Here is a 17,564-nt window from a genome sequence, read left to right on the forward strand (position 1 = left end):
GCCTCCCTGCCAGCTGCCCCCCCCCCCGCCTGCCAGCGCTGCCCTCCCCGCCAGCAATGCCCACCCCCGGCCTGCCAGCACACCCCCACCCCCCCGGCCTATATGTATACATATGTACAGTATGTATATGCATGTATGTATGTATACGTATGTATGTTTGTATTCCACTTTGGGAATAGACCATGCCCACTTTTGGGATAAGCCATGCCTCCTTTTCCGGAGCCCGCGCATTACAATTATAGGGGTGAATATACAAGAATCGATGAACAATAAGGTGGCAACCCTAGGCCTAACCGTGGTGCTGGAAGCACCCGCAGCAACGGTGGCAGCAGGGGGGTTGAGGCTGGTGTGAACGCGGGAGCTGGAACCACGACCGGCACCCACGGCAGTGGCACAGCAGGGAGGGGGTCGAAGTACCCCCTTGGGAGGCAGCAGGGACAGTAAGGGGATCAGCCATGGGGGGGATGCCAGGCCTGAGGCCGTCCATACCCAGCAAAGGCCAGGGATAGGTAGGCAGCAGGAAGGTGGGCACAGGGCTGGGGCATGGTATGCAAGCAGTGGGGTGAGCTGCAGGAGAAGGTGCACAGACACAATGGAGTGAAGTTGGACAGGAGTACAGGCCCAAACTGATACAGACATTGTACTTATCTGGTAGCTCATGCAGGATCCTGCCTATAAACCCCTCTCATAGGGCGGGAAGTTCTAACATCCGCAGCTCTTACATATGCGATCATTAACGCAAGGGACAGCTCTTGCAATAAGAGCTGTCCCTTGCGATGCGGTGCCGGTGCTGGACCTCCGGGTCTGTGACCCGGGAGTCCATCTGCGCATTTGCAGAGCGTGGTGCCGACCGCAGGGCATGCTGGGAGGGATCTGTGACGGATCCCTCACACAGCACTGCGGTAAGAAGCCCATAGGCTTCTGCAGGCTTTTGCTGGCGATTCCCTCCGCGGCGCTGCCCCCTAAGCTCACGCCCCACTTCTCCTTCATAGGCTACTAGACACAAACTGCAACCAAACTTGAGACAGCTAGTCATCAGCTTCTACTGCAAACACAACAATGTAACTATGCTCTGGCTTAGGCAGCCTGTTCTGCCCTAAGGTACCAAGCCTGATCTAAAGGTGTCCATACACTTGTCTTGACTTGAAAAATTGGGCCAAATCGGATGTGTTTGACATCCCCTCTGACCCATTGCGCAGTCCCTTGCACATCGGGTTGGAGTGAGGAGGTTGGATGGGCTGCACATTAAATCTATCGGATCGGACCCATCAGTGTCGGTCCGATCCGTAGGTGTTTTCCAGCAGTGAAGCACCATTAGCGCACACCTATGTGCAGCAGCAGGGTCCGGTCAGCGTGGTCCATGGGCAGTGCAGCGGGGTCCGTGCGGCAGGGGGTGGGCAGCGGAGGTTGGGAGCTTGTAGCGGTATTTGGTGGGATGAGAAGCGCTGCTGAATTGAACAAAATTTTTTTTTTAAATACTAGCTGGACGCTGAGAGAATTCAGCCAATCAGCTTCCGGTCAGTCTTTTCAAAATATGTTTTCAAATTCAGCAGCGCTTCCTGCCCCACCACCAGCCGAATACCGCTACAAGCTCCCAGCTGCGGCTGCCCACCCCCTGCCCGGACCCTGCTGTCAGACCTAGAGATCTCTTCCCACATCCTCATTGGTGGCATCACTCAATGCCAGCCTGTTCCCTATACCAGAGGACCTGTTTGCGCACACCCCAACTTCCAGGGAGTCAGTTTGGGAATGGCAAGATAACTTGGGTGATGCAACCGATGTCATTGCAAAAAGCACAGCCACCCTGTTTAAAGAACTGTCCACCTCCCCCCGAGATCGCCAATCTGTGTACGTGCCCATGCTGAGAGTGTACCACCTTCTGCAACGTATAACAGTTGTGGTACACCTGGCTTGTTCTCTGCTGTGCAGCAGGTGGCAGAGAGAGGAGACTGACAGCCTGTTACTGGAGTCCAACCTGTAGTCACAGATTAGTAAATTCTGTAGTATGCATATGTAATTAATAATTTGCTGGGGGTCACTGTACACCGCTGAGCAGACATAGCGTACTAAACAAGTGTGGGCCTGGTAATTAATCAGTACCCATTCCTTCCCTCTTGGCCCACCTGGATGTTCACTTTGAACGTTGAGTAATATGGGAGTTCTATTGAAGTTCTGATTATACTTCTTATTTATTTAGCACTTTCTAGAAGATATAGATATAATCTTATTGGTTGCTATAGGCAACAACAGGACTCCCATCTTAGTGAATTGAACCCTTAGTGGGTTTTATTCAATCCTGGCTGAATTTCCTGGCCAGGTGAAAAAAAATCAGCAAATAATAACGATTAATATTCGCCCGTTTTCGAGTCCCTGTTCACCAATGCTATTCCATTTTGTGGGGGGAGCGAATTGTGGGGGGAGCGAATTGGAATGGGCAAAAATGGCTGCGAATTCGCCAAAGCCGCGTGAATTTGTGGACATTTTGGCGATCTGGTTTTCGCAAATGCTGGAATCGAATTTGCACCCATAAAACGGGTGAAAATGTGCAAATTTTTGTCTGCCAAAAAATTTGCCCGGGATTGAATGTTTTATTATCCTCAGATGTGATATCGGCCCAAACCGCAATAAGATAATTGACTACATCACACGGATGTACCAATGATCACATACAGGGATAGAGCGTGCAAAAAAAACACTGCCCCACATCCATATGAGAGTATTTTTCCTGAAAAATACCTCAACCAAGAGCTGCACACCGCACCGCCACCGCTGACATTGCGAAGATACCACCGCTGCTGTAATAGTTTAATATTTAAAACCATTATGGCGATGCTAGTGCATATGTATTATCATATGCGGCTAGCATCGCAGTGCGGTGACGGAGGCCCATCGCGAAACCTGTGATGTGGTGTGCGGGTGGGGGGGGGGTGTTTGTCTCCGTCACATCCCGGCACTGTGCGGGTTTTAAGGGGGTAGGAGTAAGCAACGGGCGGCCATCGGCGATAGAAGCCCATAGGCTTCTATAGCACTATCGCCACCCAAAGGTGGCGATACCCTGCCCCGCAATGACGCGGCGTCCGGGTATTAGAACATTTTCCTCTTAGTACATCCCACCCTAAGCATCAACCCTTGATCGCAGAAAGCCGGAGTCTCGGTGCAGCTGCCGGGACTGAGTAACGAACCTTACACGGAAAGAGAGAGAATTACTGTATTTAGCTAAACAAACAGCGGACATGTTTGTGCTCACCACTCTGACTGTACAGAGACGGGTCACATTTACGCCTCTGAACTGCTAAACCAAAGGACACAAACAGCCTGAAATAAGAAAAAATGACTGTAATCCAAAAACGAGGTGATTCACAATGTCAGACGTGTTCTGCTGTGTTTGACCTTCTCTTCCTCTGTCACTGTAGGTTCTCATTGGGTTCAGCTAACTTCTTACTCCTCCACGTTGCACGCGATTGATAGGTGTACGCTATCATCTGGGGTGTTAATGGATGGTAAGTTTAAAAATGGTTCAGCTAATGACATTCCTGCAGGCCTGGTGCTACCATTAAGCAGGTTCATGCAGCTACCTAGAGCGCCTAGGTTCGGAGGGTGCCACTTAGCCCCCACACTCCCCCCGGTGCACTATGTGCAGCCATTAGCAGAGGCTTTCATTCCAAGCAGTGTTAGCACAGTATGTAACCAGGATTGTGCCGGGAGGCTGCAGGCTTGGTGGCTACACTGACAGAACAGCAAGGACAGCCGCCTCCAGTGACTGAGCCTCAGTACCATGTGGATGAGCCCCGGGGGTCAGGGCAAAGTTTGCTGAACCCTGTTTGGAGATCATCGCCTGTGTATTTGGAAGCGATAAATGAAGAATAGATAAGAATAGGGTTTGCAGTGGGGGAAGGGGGTTTATGTGAGAGAAAAGCTGGTGGGTATTATGGACAGCTGGACGCATGGCAGCATTGTGTACCATGTGTGTGACTTTGGTGTATGTTGGCCAGTGTTTTGCACACACAGCTCTAGAAATCCTATGTGGGCATTTGGGAAGCAGTGAACACTGGACAGCTTTCTGCATCAGACATTTAGGCCCTTATTCTGGTTCACTCGCAAGGGCAAATTCCTTCTCAAATGGACAAAACCATGTGCATTGCAGGTGGGGTAGATGTAACATGTGTAGAGAGAGTTTGATTTGGGTGAGTTTATTAAGTGCAATGCATAACATAAACTAACTCAAATTTAACTCTCTCGCCACATGTTACATCTGCCCCATCTGCAGTGCACATGGTTTTGTCCATTTGAGAAGGAATTTGCTTTTGCGAGTGAACCTGAATAAGGGCCTTACCGTAAATGCAAATGGAATGCTGCTTTGCCAGACAGGCAAGAGTAGGTTAGAGTTATTTCCTTTCATAAGATGCAAGTGTGGAGATAGAAGGGACAATAGGTTGAAGCCTTGCATAGGGTGTCCAGAGAAACCTTGTAACAGTTCTGAATGTCTCTTTGGGCCTTATTCTAGTTCACTCTTTCTGACAAAATCCTTCTTAGATGGACAAAACCATGTGCACTGCAGGTGGGGCAGATGTAACATGTGCAGAGAGAATTAGATTTGAGTGAGTTATTTTGTTTCTGTGCAGGGAAAATACTGACTGCTTTATTTTTACACTGCAATATAGGTATCACTTTGAAGTAAAACCCCACCCTAATAGGTCGACACAGGCATTAGGTCGACAAAAGGTTGACATGGGCTTTTTCACTGTTTTTTTTTTTTTTACCCAAATGTTGATACAGTCGACATGTACACAGTTTCCAGTGCACTGCATCCCCTCGCTTCACTCGCAGTGCTTCGGGCACGGTGCCTTGCTGGGCTCGGCACACTATTTTATTCTCCCACCACGCCCTAGTGGATGGTAGGGCATGAACTACCACCTGTCGGCTCATAAAACAGTGATAAACCCCATGTCGACCTTTTGACTGTCGACTTCTGCGGCGCTCACCAACAAACAGTAGGTGATTTCCCCGCACCAGTGCTCTCCTTGACTATATAAGTTGGAGATATCCCCACGTAAAAAGCGGCCCTCAGGAGTCTTGTATTCTGGTGAAATCAGCAATAAGCTTTATTTCGACATATATTTCGGGCAGAAACCCCCGTTGTCAGGGACAACGTCATAATACAAGTGCACACATATATCCATCCAATCACCGTCAGGTACCCGCCCCCTCATCAAGGAACACACCTGTAGCCATGTCTCTGCTGCACGCTAGTTGCAATGCCTCTGAGGCTTCCCTTCCATTTCAGAATTCAATTCAAACTTCTCACACTCGCTTACAAAGCGATCACCCACTCCACTCCCACTTACATCTCTGACCTTATATCCCATTAGACTCCTACTCGTCCCCTTCGCTCTGCTAACACCCGCCGCCTCTTCTGCCAACTTATTCCCTCCTCTCGCTCCTACCTCCAAGATTTTTCACGTGCTGCTCCCTTACACTGGAATTCTCTACCTCTCCCCCTCAGACTCTCCACTTCTATACAGAACTTCAAACAGGCTCTTAAGACCCACTTCTTCACCAAACCCAGCAAACTGTCCTTCTAACCTTCTGTTCCTCGCCCAGTGTCCCCCCTGTCTGTCTGCCCCTCTTTAGAATGTAAGCTCTCACGAGAAGGGACCTCCTACCTCTTGTGCTTATCCTTTCTTACTTCAGTAGTCTTCGACTGCACCAAAGCCCGCTGTCTGCTGCCACCTGGATACTGATGTTCCTATAATCATTTACCCTGTACTTGTCCTGTATTGTCTTCAACTGTAAGTCACTGTTTTCCTGTTTTGATTATGTGTACTCTGTAACTGGGCGCTGCGGAACCCTTGTGGCGCCAAATAAATATAGGATAATAATATATAATAATAACTGGCCATAGCTTCTTAATTTCTCAATTTGATTTGTTGATAATTGTTGCAAATTGATTAACACATGAGACCGATGGAGCACCTCTCAGTCAGCGACGGGAATCGCCGGATTCCCTGCGCTGGCAAGAACTGGTGGAGAGGCGCTCCATCTGACAGGGACGCGCGTGCGTCTCACGCGCACGTGCATCCCCGTGAACAAGGCGGCGCGGAGCGCTTTCCCTGCCCGTCTCCGCTTCAGGGAGATGGGCGGGGTTAGGGGGGTGCAGGGAGCTACGGGGGAGCGGCGGGAAGGCAACGGGAAGGCGGCAGAGAGCTCAGACGGAACAGGGCGTGTGAGCATCTCATGCACGCACGCCCCCTTCCATCTGATGGCGGGTCCTGGTGGTTGGTGATAGAATTGCCAGGACCCGCAACAATGAGAGGCGCTCCATCTGTATGTCACTTTGTGTCAAATAATCATTGTCCAAGATGTTACTCAGGGCATCCATTCCTCTCCCCCCGACCACAGTAAGAGTAAATCATCAATAAATCTTATGTAACAGACAATTTGATCGCGGTATGGTTATTGATGAAATAATAAAGATTATATATATATTGTATTTTCTTAATCTTATGATGGTTCAACAATACAAGGGCAATCATAGTGGGATATAAAACAGAATACACGTCCTGGATATTAACAGTCTCCAGTACAGGGGTTTACTGTCTATTCAGGCCAGCACCTTGTGAGCCGCTATACGCCTGGCAGCTATCCAAAGTATTCCTGGGCAGCCCCAATGACAATAGAGTCTTGGTATTCACAGACTGACATCATAACCACCTAGATTTTCATATCTAGAACCATCTGTTCTCTTACTAAAATGAATGGAGTTAACCCTTCGCAGAAGTCGTTGAGTGCAGCCCGAAGATTCTCCTCTGCAAACATAAGGAAAATTATATCGCCCCCTGTGGGCACAGCCTGTATCCCCATCTTCAGTTGTTTTAGTACATGAATCTTGGCACATATTGGGTTATATCCAAACATGTCAATGTCCAAGCGGTGGGCACCCTTTGCAAATGGAATTGGGTATGGAGGGGTTCCAAGGCTGAGGAACCGAGGGGAAGACGTATTTATTGATGAGAGAGGAGAAGCAGCAAGGTGAAGGGATGGAGTAGTAGAAGTGGAAACAGATGATGTGATGGTAGATGCGGTGATTGCACTGTGCTCATGGCCAGGTTGGCATCTGCTTGTGTCTTTAGTTGTAGAGGAGGCTGCTACGAAATCCCCTGTATCAGATTGGTGTGAATAGAGACAAACAATCTTCCGTTCTAGAAGTAGCTCCAGATTGGCTCTATGGGTGGTCAGAGGAAGCCAACCCTGAACCAGTCTTCCACCAGGAAGAAGCTCTTCTTCTAGCTTTGTCCCCTCAAAGAGTTTCAGTACCTCAGTAGCTCCAAGAACAGAGTGGTTTATGGACCTTTCTGAATCGTCCACTCGACTCTCCAGCAACTTGAGCCCTTCTTCAACCTGGTCAGACGGAAGGTGCACCAATATGACAGCCTAATGGGGAAGCCAGAATATAAGAGTATGCTCAAAAAGTGATAAAAGTATAAACACAAAGGAACACACTACAATTAAAAAAACATAATAGAGGAGGGCTATGACACAGAAGGGAAGGGTGAGTTTTCTGATGTGGGAACAGGGCAACTTGTAGAACACTGTGGGGGAGATGTATGAAGCCTCGGAGAAAGAGGAAGCAGAGAAGTTGCCCATATCAACCACTCAGCTTTTGGTATTTATCTAGCATAGTCTATGAGATGACAGTTAGAAGCTTATTGGTTGCTCTGGGCAACTTCTCCAATGTATCTTTCTCCAAGGCCTGATATGGCCTGCCTTACGCAAGTTCGATCAGAAGAATGAAAGGGCGATGTATCAAACATTCTAAAGAGGACAAGTGGAGATGTCATCCCTAACAATCGATCTTCTTCTATCAGATTAATTCCATAAAATGATAACTAGCAGCGTATTGATTGCTATAGGGCAACTTCTCTACATGTCCTCACATACAACTCTATACAACTGAAGATGCAGAATGGGGGTGGGGAAGAGCGTTCAACCATGAGCCACATTCCCAAAGTCCGTCAATAGACTTGGGTTCAGATGCATCTGCCAGAAGACAGATGTCTAGCTGGTGGTGAAGGTGGAATGGAGCAACTGACCCTTCCAGGTGGCTTAAACCATTAACCCTGTGCCTGTATTATATAAAGATGTGGCCATCAAGTCATGTTACCTTATTGATAATGCCATTGGACCTACAATAGGACAATAGGAAAGAAGGTTCCCATCTGATTCTTACAGAGGAAAATAACAAATGTTGTGTTTAATTTCATTCATTAACCGACCAGATTCTACTTATAGGAACTTATTCAGGTCAATTCGCAACGCTGGGTGATCTCATGCTAATGAGGCTTTGACGTAGCCGATGGGGGTGGGCAGCTGTGAGGGTGCCTCAGACATATGGGTGTATGTTCCACATCATGCGATGGTTGGCGACCAGCCAATGATGTGGGTGTTCCCCTGCATGTTGTGAATGTATGTATATGCAAAAAATCCATTCGCAGCCAGTGCGAAGGAACACACGGCGGGGTAAGTTATTTCGCAAGGATGCGTATACGTATCCCAGCGAACCAAAAAAATGAATTCTAGAATCTTATGCTACGGTCAACATCTTGAAAAATTGGGTACTTAGAAAACAGAGGTAGGAAAATGAAAGGTACGGTGGTTATTTTGGTTCACTCCTTCTGACAAATTCCTTCTTAGATGGACAAAACCATGTGCACTGCAGGGGGGCAGATGTAAAATGTGTAGAGAGATTTGATGTGGGTGAGTAATTTTGTTTCTGTGCAGGGAAAATACTGACTGCTTTATTTTTACACTGCAATATAGATCTCACTTTGAAGTAAAACCCCACCCAAATCTAACTCTCTCTGCACATTTTACATCTGCCCCACCTGCAGTGCACATGGTTTTGTCCATCTAAGAAGGAATTTGTCAGAAAGAGTGAACCAAAATAACCCCCGAAGTAAGATGAGGTCCTACAAACCAACCTTGCAGTTTATTATGGAGTACTTCTTCAACATGGAGGGCGGAGGGTTCTCAGACCGGGTCAGACTGACTTTTGTAACCTCAGGGTGTTCAGAGCGTAGGGTGTCTATGCAATAATTCTGAAGGATGCCAGCCACCCCTTGTCCTCTCATCCAGGGCGCTACCCGAAGACCTTCCACCACCGCCGTAACTCCACCGTCCACCAGCAAGAACGACTCAAACCCAACCTGAGAGGAGAGACCTCAATGAGACATATACTGTATACCCACAATATAATATATCAGTCATATAATAAATCCAGCACAGAAACAGATGTGGCTGTTGTATGGTGCACCTGGGGACCTCTAGTTAAATGATGTGTAATACAAGATGATTACCCATATACAGTACTAAACTATGACTTTGTATGTTTAAAACTACGTTTTTAATTGGCTTATAATAAAAAGGTGTCACATGACCATCTGCTGCACAAGTAACTTGAGTGAGACATGAATAAAAAGAAATAGACAATAAAACAACGCAAAGCCCACACAACAGTGTCTATTGGTCATCTGTCTATGAGTTGTATATGTACTGTAAATGACAGAATTCTCAACAATTAATACTGGGATTACGGTTCGGCATTTAGGGGAGGGTGGGGGTGCAGTTAGGGTAAAGCTTCTCCTGATATCTGTTGACAAGTCCGACCATTATATAGGGACTCTAGAGCAGATGTTATAATGTGTGTATATAACCAGACTGTAATATATAATGAGCAGCTCCTATATTTAAGCAGTGATAAATGGTAATGGATTTTTCTAGGAGCGCTTGAAAAAAATAAAACAGTGTGCCAAACTTTATTTCTTGCCAAAGAAATGGTTAAATTAAAATGTAAAATGTTTACACCAGCCACCAACGCTTTTTGTGTATTATATTATATATACATGAAATGTGTTGGTGGCTGGTGAGCGTGGATCCTACACCAGAAGACTACAGACGGCAGCCAAACAAGACCCCGTAGGATGTCATCGGTCGGGCGAAGCGGAATACATCAAACAGCGGCGGCCGCGATAGAAGCGTAGCGGGACAGGCAGCGAAGCAGAAGCCTCCCACACATTACATCAACCAAAGTGGGACGGGCAGCTGACATCCAGGTCTTCTGAGAACGGACTCCCCGACTTTCACCTTGGCCCAGGTAGGGAAAGTTAGGGCAAGAGGAGTAGCAGCCCCTCAGGCTACATTGAAGGAAATCCACGCCACACCTTTAAACACAGTCACTCAAAATAGTGTAAACATTTTATATTTTCATTTAACCATTTCTTCGGCACACTATTATATTTTATTCAAGCGCTTCTAGAAAAATCCACTCTAGAGCAGATGTTTGAAGCTGCGCTATGGGGGTGAAGGTGTAGCTGCACAAGTTACAGTATGTGCACTTATATCGTTTCTCCGGGTTCTCCCCCATGTATGAACAGGCCGGCACACGTTAAATGACAAGGACGCTATGCTATGTGCCCCTGACCATATCGGCACTGCTATCTGATACCCCGTTCTCACTGCCGCAAAAACCCGGGTATTTGCCAGGGCAAGCAGTAATTTCCTGTGTCCTGTCTCAGTGAGAAAGGGTCTTTGTGAAATCCCCGGGTGTTATGCCCTGGGAATTAGACACAGGTTTTTTGCAGGGTTTTTCCTGGGTAATAGACGGGTGTATGGCAGTGTGAACAGCACAGACCCGGGTTTTTCTCACAAAATGCAAAAAAGCAAGTTCATTGGGGGGATGTAATCATGTGATATGTGACAGCCAGCCAATCACAGCAATTTGTACAAATTTCCCAACACCCAATCAAATTCCACACATTTGTTGGAAGGCAGACCATGGAAAGCAATGTGAAAGGGGAAGACACGGGAAATTCCCGGGTCTGAGGTGCAGTATGAAGGAGGTCTGTTGAGCTGAGAAGCTCTGTGCCCCGCCAAAAATCCGGCAAGAAAAACCTGGAATTTTGCAGGGGCGGCAATGAGAACACAGCATAAAAGATAGCTGTCAATATGCAGGGCAAATGTATGAACCATCAGCAGTGCTGACCCTTCCACCCCCTGCTGCTATCGACTTCGACAGCTGCAGGGTGGCGATGTCCTATCCTCACAGCAGGGGCAGCTCTGTCCCTGCTGCTGGCTCCTGGCTTCACAGGAGACCTTGCGTAAGTATCACAAACTCGCTCAAGCCCAGAAGTGTGCAGTAGGTGGATATTTTGCTGCCACCAACAGGTCCTACCACTGGCCCTGGAACTGCTTGCTACTACTGTGTAAGTGTAAACATGCTTCCCACTGGTTGACATGGTAGCTTGGCAAGGGCAGCGCTTGCAGATGCTAGACTCAACCCAAAACAACTCGAGAATGGGATTGCTTTTGTCCCATTCCTGCTGGATGGAAGTCACCATAATGGCGTGATGTTTATTTCTCAAATAGATTTAAAGAAACTCTTCTCCTTTTACAAAAGATATACAGCACGAAGCAGCAATATCACTTCTTCATGTCACAGAATGTATATCTACCTCTGGGCTCATTTTGGGGGATTTTATCCTAATCTAACACACAATGGGCATAGGTGCAGATTCTGTGGGTGCTCAAGGGCCCGAGCACCCACGGAAATGGATGAGCACCCACGGACCCAAGTCCCGCTGCTGGGCCGCTGTAATAACATGCTAATTTGCGGCTGTAGCACCCGCATCGCTGGACCCGCCACCTGGGAAACAGTATGCCGGGATGGCGGGAAGAGTGTATTCCATCCGCAGAGTAATAGGTGGATGTGAGGCAGGCCAGCCTGTGAGTGCTGTGCACATAGCGTACACTGACTGAGTAGCTCAGTAGCGGCCCTTCCGCCCATGTCCCACCGCACTCCCCCTCTCATTGCCAGCACAAGTACTGTGGGGGCATTTATGTACCTGCACTGTGGGGGCATTTACAGTATGTATGTGGCACTGTGGGGCATTTATGTACCTGCACTGTGGGGGCATTTATGTATTTGGCACTGTGGGGGTATTTATGTACTTGGCACTGTGGGGGCATTTATGTATTTGGCACTGTGGGGGCATTTACTGCATGGATTTGGCACTGTGGGGGTATTTATGTACTTGGCACTGCTACCATAATTTGAATATTGGAGACAACTGTACTGTGAATATAAATTGGGATTATTTTGTGGCCACGCCCCTTCCCCATGAAGCCACTCCCCTATGTTTTTGGCTTGAGCACCCACCAGCAAAATTATAAATCGGCACCTATGACAGAGGGAAGTTTGACCCAGTGTTTTTCCCCCCATCAACTTGAATGCCTTGCATGCCTTTCCCTTGCTCACCTTTAACAGATTGTTAACAGTAGGTAATAGTAACTGATCTGCACCTTGGCCCACCTGCCGTCACAGTCAACGTCCAGGTGCAGGAACTTCTGGAGTTGGGGGGGAAGGGGGTTTCATCCCAAATTACTTTCCAGAAATCTGCTAAGGAACCCATCCAAGCATCTACTGTATAGCAGTGGCTCTCAAACTCGGGTCTCAGACTGTGGGGCAGATTTATTAAGCTCGGTGAAGTGATAATGTGGCTGGTTTTTATCACTGGCCAATCAGCTCCTAACTGTGAAGTTACAGGCTTGGTTTGAAAAATGACAGGTGGGAGCTGATTGGCCGTTGGTAAAGACCAGACACTTTACTACTTCACCGAGCTTAATAAATCTACCCCATCGTTTGGGAACCCCTGATCTATAGCATGATTGGGCAGGACAAGATCCCCAGGCACCGGGTGGAAGCTCTCTGTAGCTCCTTGAAACTATTAGTCTTGCTGTATTTTCCTCTACCTTCCCATGTTACTTTTCCCGAGGAGCAGCGGCGTAACTATAGCACCGCAGCCCCCGCCACCGCGCTGTGCATGTGGGGGCGCCGGGGGCTGCGGTGCTATAGTTACACCCCCCCAATCCCCCGCAGACTTACCTATCTCGCTGGTCCTGGCGACTCCGTTCTTCTGCTGAGGACCACCACAAAATGGCCGCCCCCATATAGCACACAGTTCTCTGAAACTGTCTGCTGTATGGGGGCGGCCATTTTGTGGTGGTCCTCAGCAGAAGAAGAACGGAGCCGCCGCGACCAGCGCGATAGGTAAGGCTGCAGGGGATTGGGGGGGGGGGGGGTTGCATGGGCGGCGGGGGTTTGGGGGTGCTTGGCGGGGGGGGGCGCCCCCCTCTAACGGCGGGGGGGGGGGGGGGGGGCGCCCAAAACTTAGTTACGCCACTGCCGAGGAGGCTAGATGGGAAAGCATACCAGCTTCCCGAGTCCCCTAGACCACCAGGAATACAAGTAAGTGCATTTTTACAATTAAATACATACATATTTTAAGTGCATAATTCCCATACCCTGCACATTACATAACTGCAATAATTTCCAGACTGCAGTAGCTGCTTGTGATGTCAAGCAGCCCCTGAGACTCTCCTCCTGTGCAGTGTGGACACACTTGTTTCATCCGGATCACTCCCACAGAACGGACAGTCACAGCCACCCCCCAGCGGTTTCAGAACTCACGCATGCAAGCTCCTACAGCACTCAACATTTCATTGCTGGAACACGTAGGTAAGACCCAAGTGGTAGTGGATGACAGAGTATCGGATAATTGTAACTTTGCAGATCTAGGGCCAGATTCTCTAAGCTTCAAAAGTGATAAAATGGAAAGTGATAAACAGCCAGCCAATCAGCTCCTGTCTGCCATGTCACAGACTGTGTTTGAAAAATGTCAGACAGGAGCTGATTGGCTGGCTGTTTATCACTCTGTATTTTATCACTTTTGAAGCTTTGAGAATCTAGCCCTTAATCCCCAATTCTAGCCTTGTCCCTGCACATACAGAGCTTTGAGTGGTCCTGAAGAGGTGGTGAAACTCATTTTCCTGCCATACACACACACAATGTAAGTGGACTAACAAGGAAGAGGCAGGGTCACACAATTCTACCCCCCCCCCCTCCCCCATTCAAATTACACCACACAATCATATTCATGTTGCACCGCATTTAGTGCCCATGATTCATATTACACCAATGTAGTGCCCTTTTTTTGCATTATGACACAGTAGTGCAATTCCTTTACATTGTGTCACGCAGTAGTGCCACTTATTCACATTACACTACACAGTATTACATAGAAACATAGAATTTGACGGCAGATCTTGGCCCATCTTGTCTGCCCCCTTTTTAAACATGTTACCTAAAACCATATTTGTTCCTTATTTTTTTGTAAGGATATCAATATGCCTATCCCAAGCATGTTTAAATTGTACTACTGTATTTGCCTCTACCCCCTCTGATGGGAGGCTATTCCACTTATCCACTACTCTTTCTGTGAAGTAATTCTTCCTCAGAGTTCCCCTGAATCTTCCTCCCTCTAGTGTCAGTGCATGTCCTCGTGTTCTGCTGCTCCTCTTCCTGTGAAGAATGTCTCCCACCTGTACCTTGTTAAAACCTTTGATATATGTGAAAGTTTCTATCATGTCCCCCATTACCCTTCTCTGCTCTAAAGTATACATATTAAGATCTTTTAGTCTTTCCTGGTACGTTTTGTGATGTAGGCCATGCACCATTTTAGTTGCCACTCTTTGTACAGTCTCTAATGTATTTTTATCCTTCTGGAGATATGGCCTCCAGAACTGAACACAATACTCTAGATCAGGGATCGCCAACCCGTCGCTCGCGAGCGACGGGTAGCTCTCCGGGTGCTATGCGGTAGCTCGCGGCGTCACTTTGCGGCAGGAGGACAAAAGCGCAAGATAGTGACCTCCTGCCGGCGTGTATTGCTTCCTCGCTTGGAGGCAGGAGGTCAGAAAGTGACTTCCTGCCGCTCCACGATCGTGCGGCGTGAGGTGACTTCCCAGCAGGAGATAACACGCCTTCACCCCCATGCCGTTGGCGCCACCACCTCCCGTAGCTGGTAACTGTCACTTTGCTGTTTTTTTTTAACTCTGCAGAGAGCATTTGCCTGTGACTTCCATCCACATACAGCTTTCACTGCTGTATAATGGGCATCATGTGTCGAACATATGTATAATGGGCATCATGTTTGGGGCATATGTATAATGGGCATCATGTGTGGGGCATATGTACAATGGGCATCATGTGTGTGGCATATGTATAATGGGCATCATGTGTTGGGCATATGTATAATGGGCATATGTATAATGGGCATCATGTGTGGGGCATATGTATAATGGGGCATCACGTTGTGGGACATAGGTAGAATGGGCATATGTAGAATGGGCATCATGTGTGTGGCATATGTATAATGGATCATCATGTGTGTGGCATATGTATAATGGGCATCATGTGTGGCATATGTATAATAGAGCATTATGGTGTGTGGCATATGTATAATGGAGCATCACGGTGTGTGGCATATGTATAATGGAGCATCATGTGTGTGGCATATGTATAATGGAGCATCATGTGTGTGGCATATGTTTAATGGGCATCATGTGTGTGGCATATGTTTAATGGAGTGTCACGCTGTGGGACGTTTGCATAATGGAGCGTCACATTGTGGGGCATATGTACTGTATAATGGGCATATGTATAATGGGCATCATGTGTGTGGCATATGTATAATGAGCATCCAGGTGTGGGGCATATGTATAATGGGCATCATGTGTGGGGCATATGTATAATGGACATCATGTGTGTGGCATATGTATAATGAGCATCCAGGTGTGTGGCATATGTATAATGGAGCATCACGATGCGGGGCATATTTATAATGGACATCACAGTATGCGGCATAGGTATATTGGGCATCACGGACTGCATTATTGGGGTCATGTGTATCTGGCACTGTACTATTGGGGGCATATGTGTATCACACCTCCATTTTCCATGGCCGCACCCCATGTGGCTACAGCTCTTAGAGAGCTGACCATGCCCTCATATTGGAAAAAATGGGGGATGTAGCCTCGCAGGAGTTCCACGGTAGTAGGTGAACCCTCTAATTTTGGGCGCGTGTCTCCTCTCGTGTCTCCTCTCCTCTGCCTCGTGTTGGGAGGTATGTTTGTGACATACTGGACATAGCAGTGTGTGGCATATTGTGTCTGGGGCATTGCAGTGTGTGGCATAAGGTGTCAGGGGCATTACGGTGTGTGGCATAATGTGTAAAGGGCATTTTTTTGGATATTATGCAGATTTTTTTAAAAATTTTAATTTAGTAGCTCTTCGGGCGGTTTATTTTGTCGCGAGTAGCTCCCGCCCCGAAAAAGGTTGGAGACCACTGCTCTAGATGATGTTGTACCAATGACCTATACAGTGGCATTATAATACCCCTTATACCACACACTTCTGTCACTCATACACAATTCTCATAGTAGTAGTGCCTCTTACACATGATTCCCACAGTACCAATGCCATTTATACACAAAATGCCCATGATAATAGTGCCCCTTTCACAGTAGTGCTGCTTATACACGTAATGCCCACAAAGTGCCACTTATACATGGTAGGATCCAGTGGCAGAGCTCTGGGAGGCAACAGAGGCTTCTGCTGCCAGGGCACCATGCCCTGAAGGGGCACATCCACTCCTTCAAATGCCGGCTGGCTTAGGGAGCAAGGCCCCCATCGCCAGCGGCCATGTTTTGCAGTGCAGGCAGTAACACACAGCCACCTGCGCTGCAGAGCTGTACTGTCAGCGGCTGTCCAGTACAATTTGAATCTGCAGCCTACCGGCGGTTCAAGAACAGCACGGTGGGCAGGCCGCAGTGCAGGAGCTGGCGGGAGGCAGCACACAGATAAGAGGCACAGAACGCTGGAGACACAGGGGCCTCTCGCTGCAGGACAGGTCCTGTGGCTTCTGGCACAGCGGCTCCAGCGGTGTCACTAAGGTGAGGGCTGCTCATTTTCTCACTTTCCCTGACTCCCCCCTCTCTCCCTTACATTATTTCTCTATCATTCCCTATCTCTCTCATTCTCCTCCTCTCTTTCTCTCTCTCGCTCCCCCTCTCTCTTGCTATCTATCAATTGGTGGGGGGGGAGCACCAATATTTATCTTGCCTCCGGGCAACATGGGCAAACTTATGTCACTGTTAAGGCCACAGTAGTGCCCCTTATACACATAATGCCCACAGTAGTGCCCCTTATACACATAATGCCCACAGTAGTTCCCCTATACACATCTCTGCCTCTGTCACTCCAGCAGCTCACCAACTGTGTCTCTCCAGCAGCTTCCCACCATCCCTGTTGCTCTCCAGCCCCCTCTCACATTGTCTTTAGCATACATATAGCCTGCCCCTCTTAATTGCCTTTTCTCCACTTCAGTGGCGGTGATGACGTGACCACGTGACAGTTACTCCTGAGCCACACTCACCACTTTGCCATCACATTTGGCCAGAAACATCCTGCGACGAGGGTCCTTCAGCCATGCATGGTACCTATGTGGCAGATAGTCAGTTCCTTTGTATATTCCACCAGAGATGGACATCACCTCCTCATAGTCACCAGCGGTGGCCGGCTGGATGGTTACTTCTGAAGACATGCTGGAGATATATACGTGTCTGCTGAGAGTGCGGCAGCAGAAAAGAGAAAATAAACTACATGATCGTCC

At 48.0% G+C, this 17,564-nt stretch overlaps 1 protein-coding gene across 1 annotated transcript; it reads right to left on the reverse strand.

The window, feature by feature from the left end:
* Nucleotides 1-5,087: 5,087 nt before the first annotated feature.
* Nucleotides 5,088-17,564, reverse strand: LOC146075819 (putative N-acetyltransferase 16). The gene is made up of 3 exons (XM_083185454.1): nt 17,328-17,564; nt 8,979-9,203; nt 5,088-7,431 (listed from the first exon to the last, which is right to left on the reverse strand). The coding sequence occupies exons 1-3, from the start codon at nt 17,493-17,495 to the stop codon at nt 6,712-6,714; spliced, it is 1,113 nt and encodes a 370-aa protein (XP_083041580.1). The 5' UTR covers nt 17,496-17,564; the 3' UTR covers nt 5,088-6,711.

Source organism: Crinia signifera, chromosome 4, assembly GCF_055691185.1.
Source record: "Crinia signifera chromosome 4, ASM5569118v1, whole genome shotgun sequence".
NCBI classification, from domain to species: domain Eukaryota; kingdom Metazoa; phylum Chordata; class Amphibia; order Anura; family Myobatrachidae; genus Crinia; species Crinia signifera.

Coding starts and splice junctions, on each gene's coding strand:
- LOC146075819 (XM_083185454.1), bottom strand. CDS start 17,495: ATGTCTTCAGAAGTAACCATCCAGCCGGCCACCGCTGGTGACTATGAG. Junction 9,204..17,327: donor CCAAATGTGATGGCAAAGTG/GTGAGTGTGGCT, acceptor CTCTCCTCTCAG/GTTGGGTTTGAGTCGTTCTT. Junction 7,432..8,978: donor ACTCCATAATAAACTGCAAG/GTTGGTTTGTAG, acceptor CTTCCCCATTAG/GCTGTCATATTGGTGCACCT.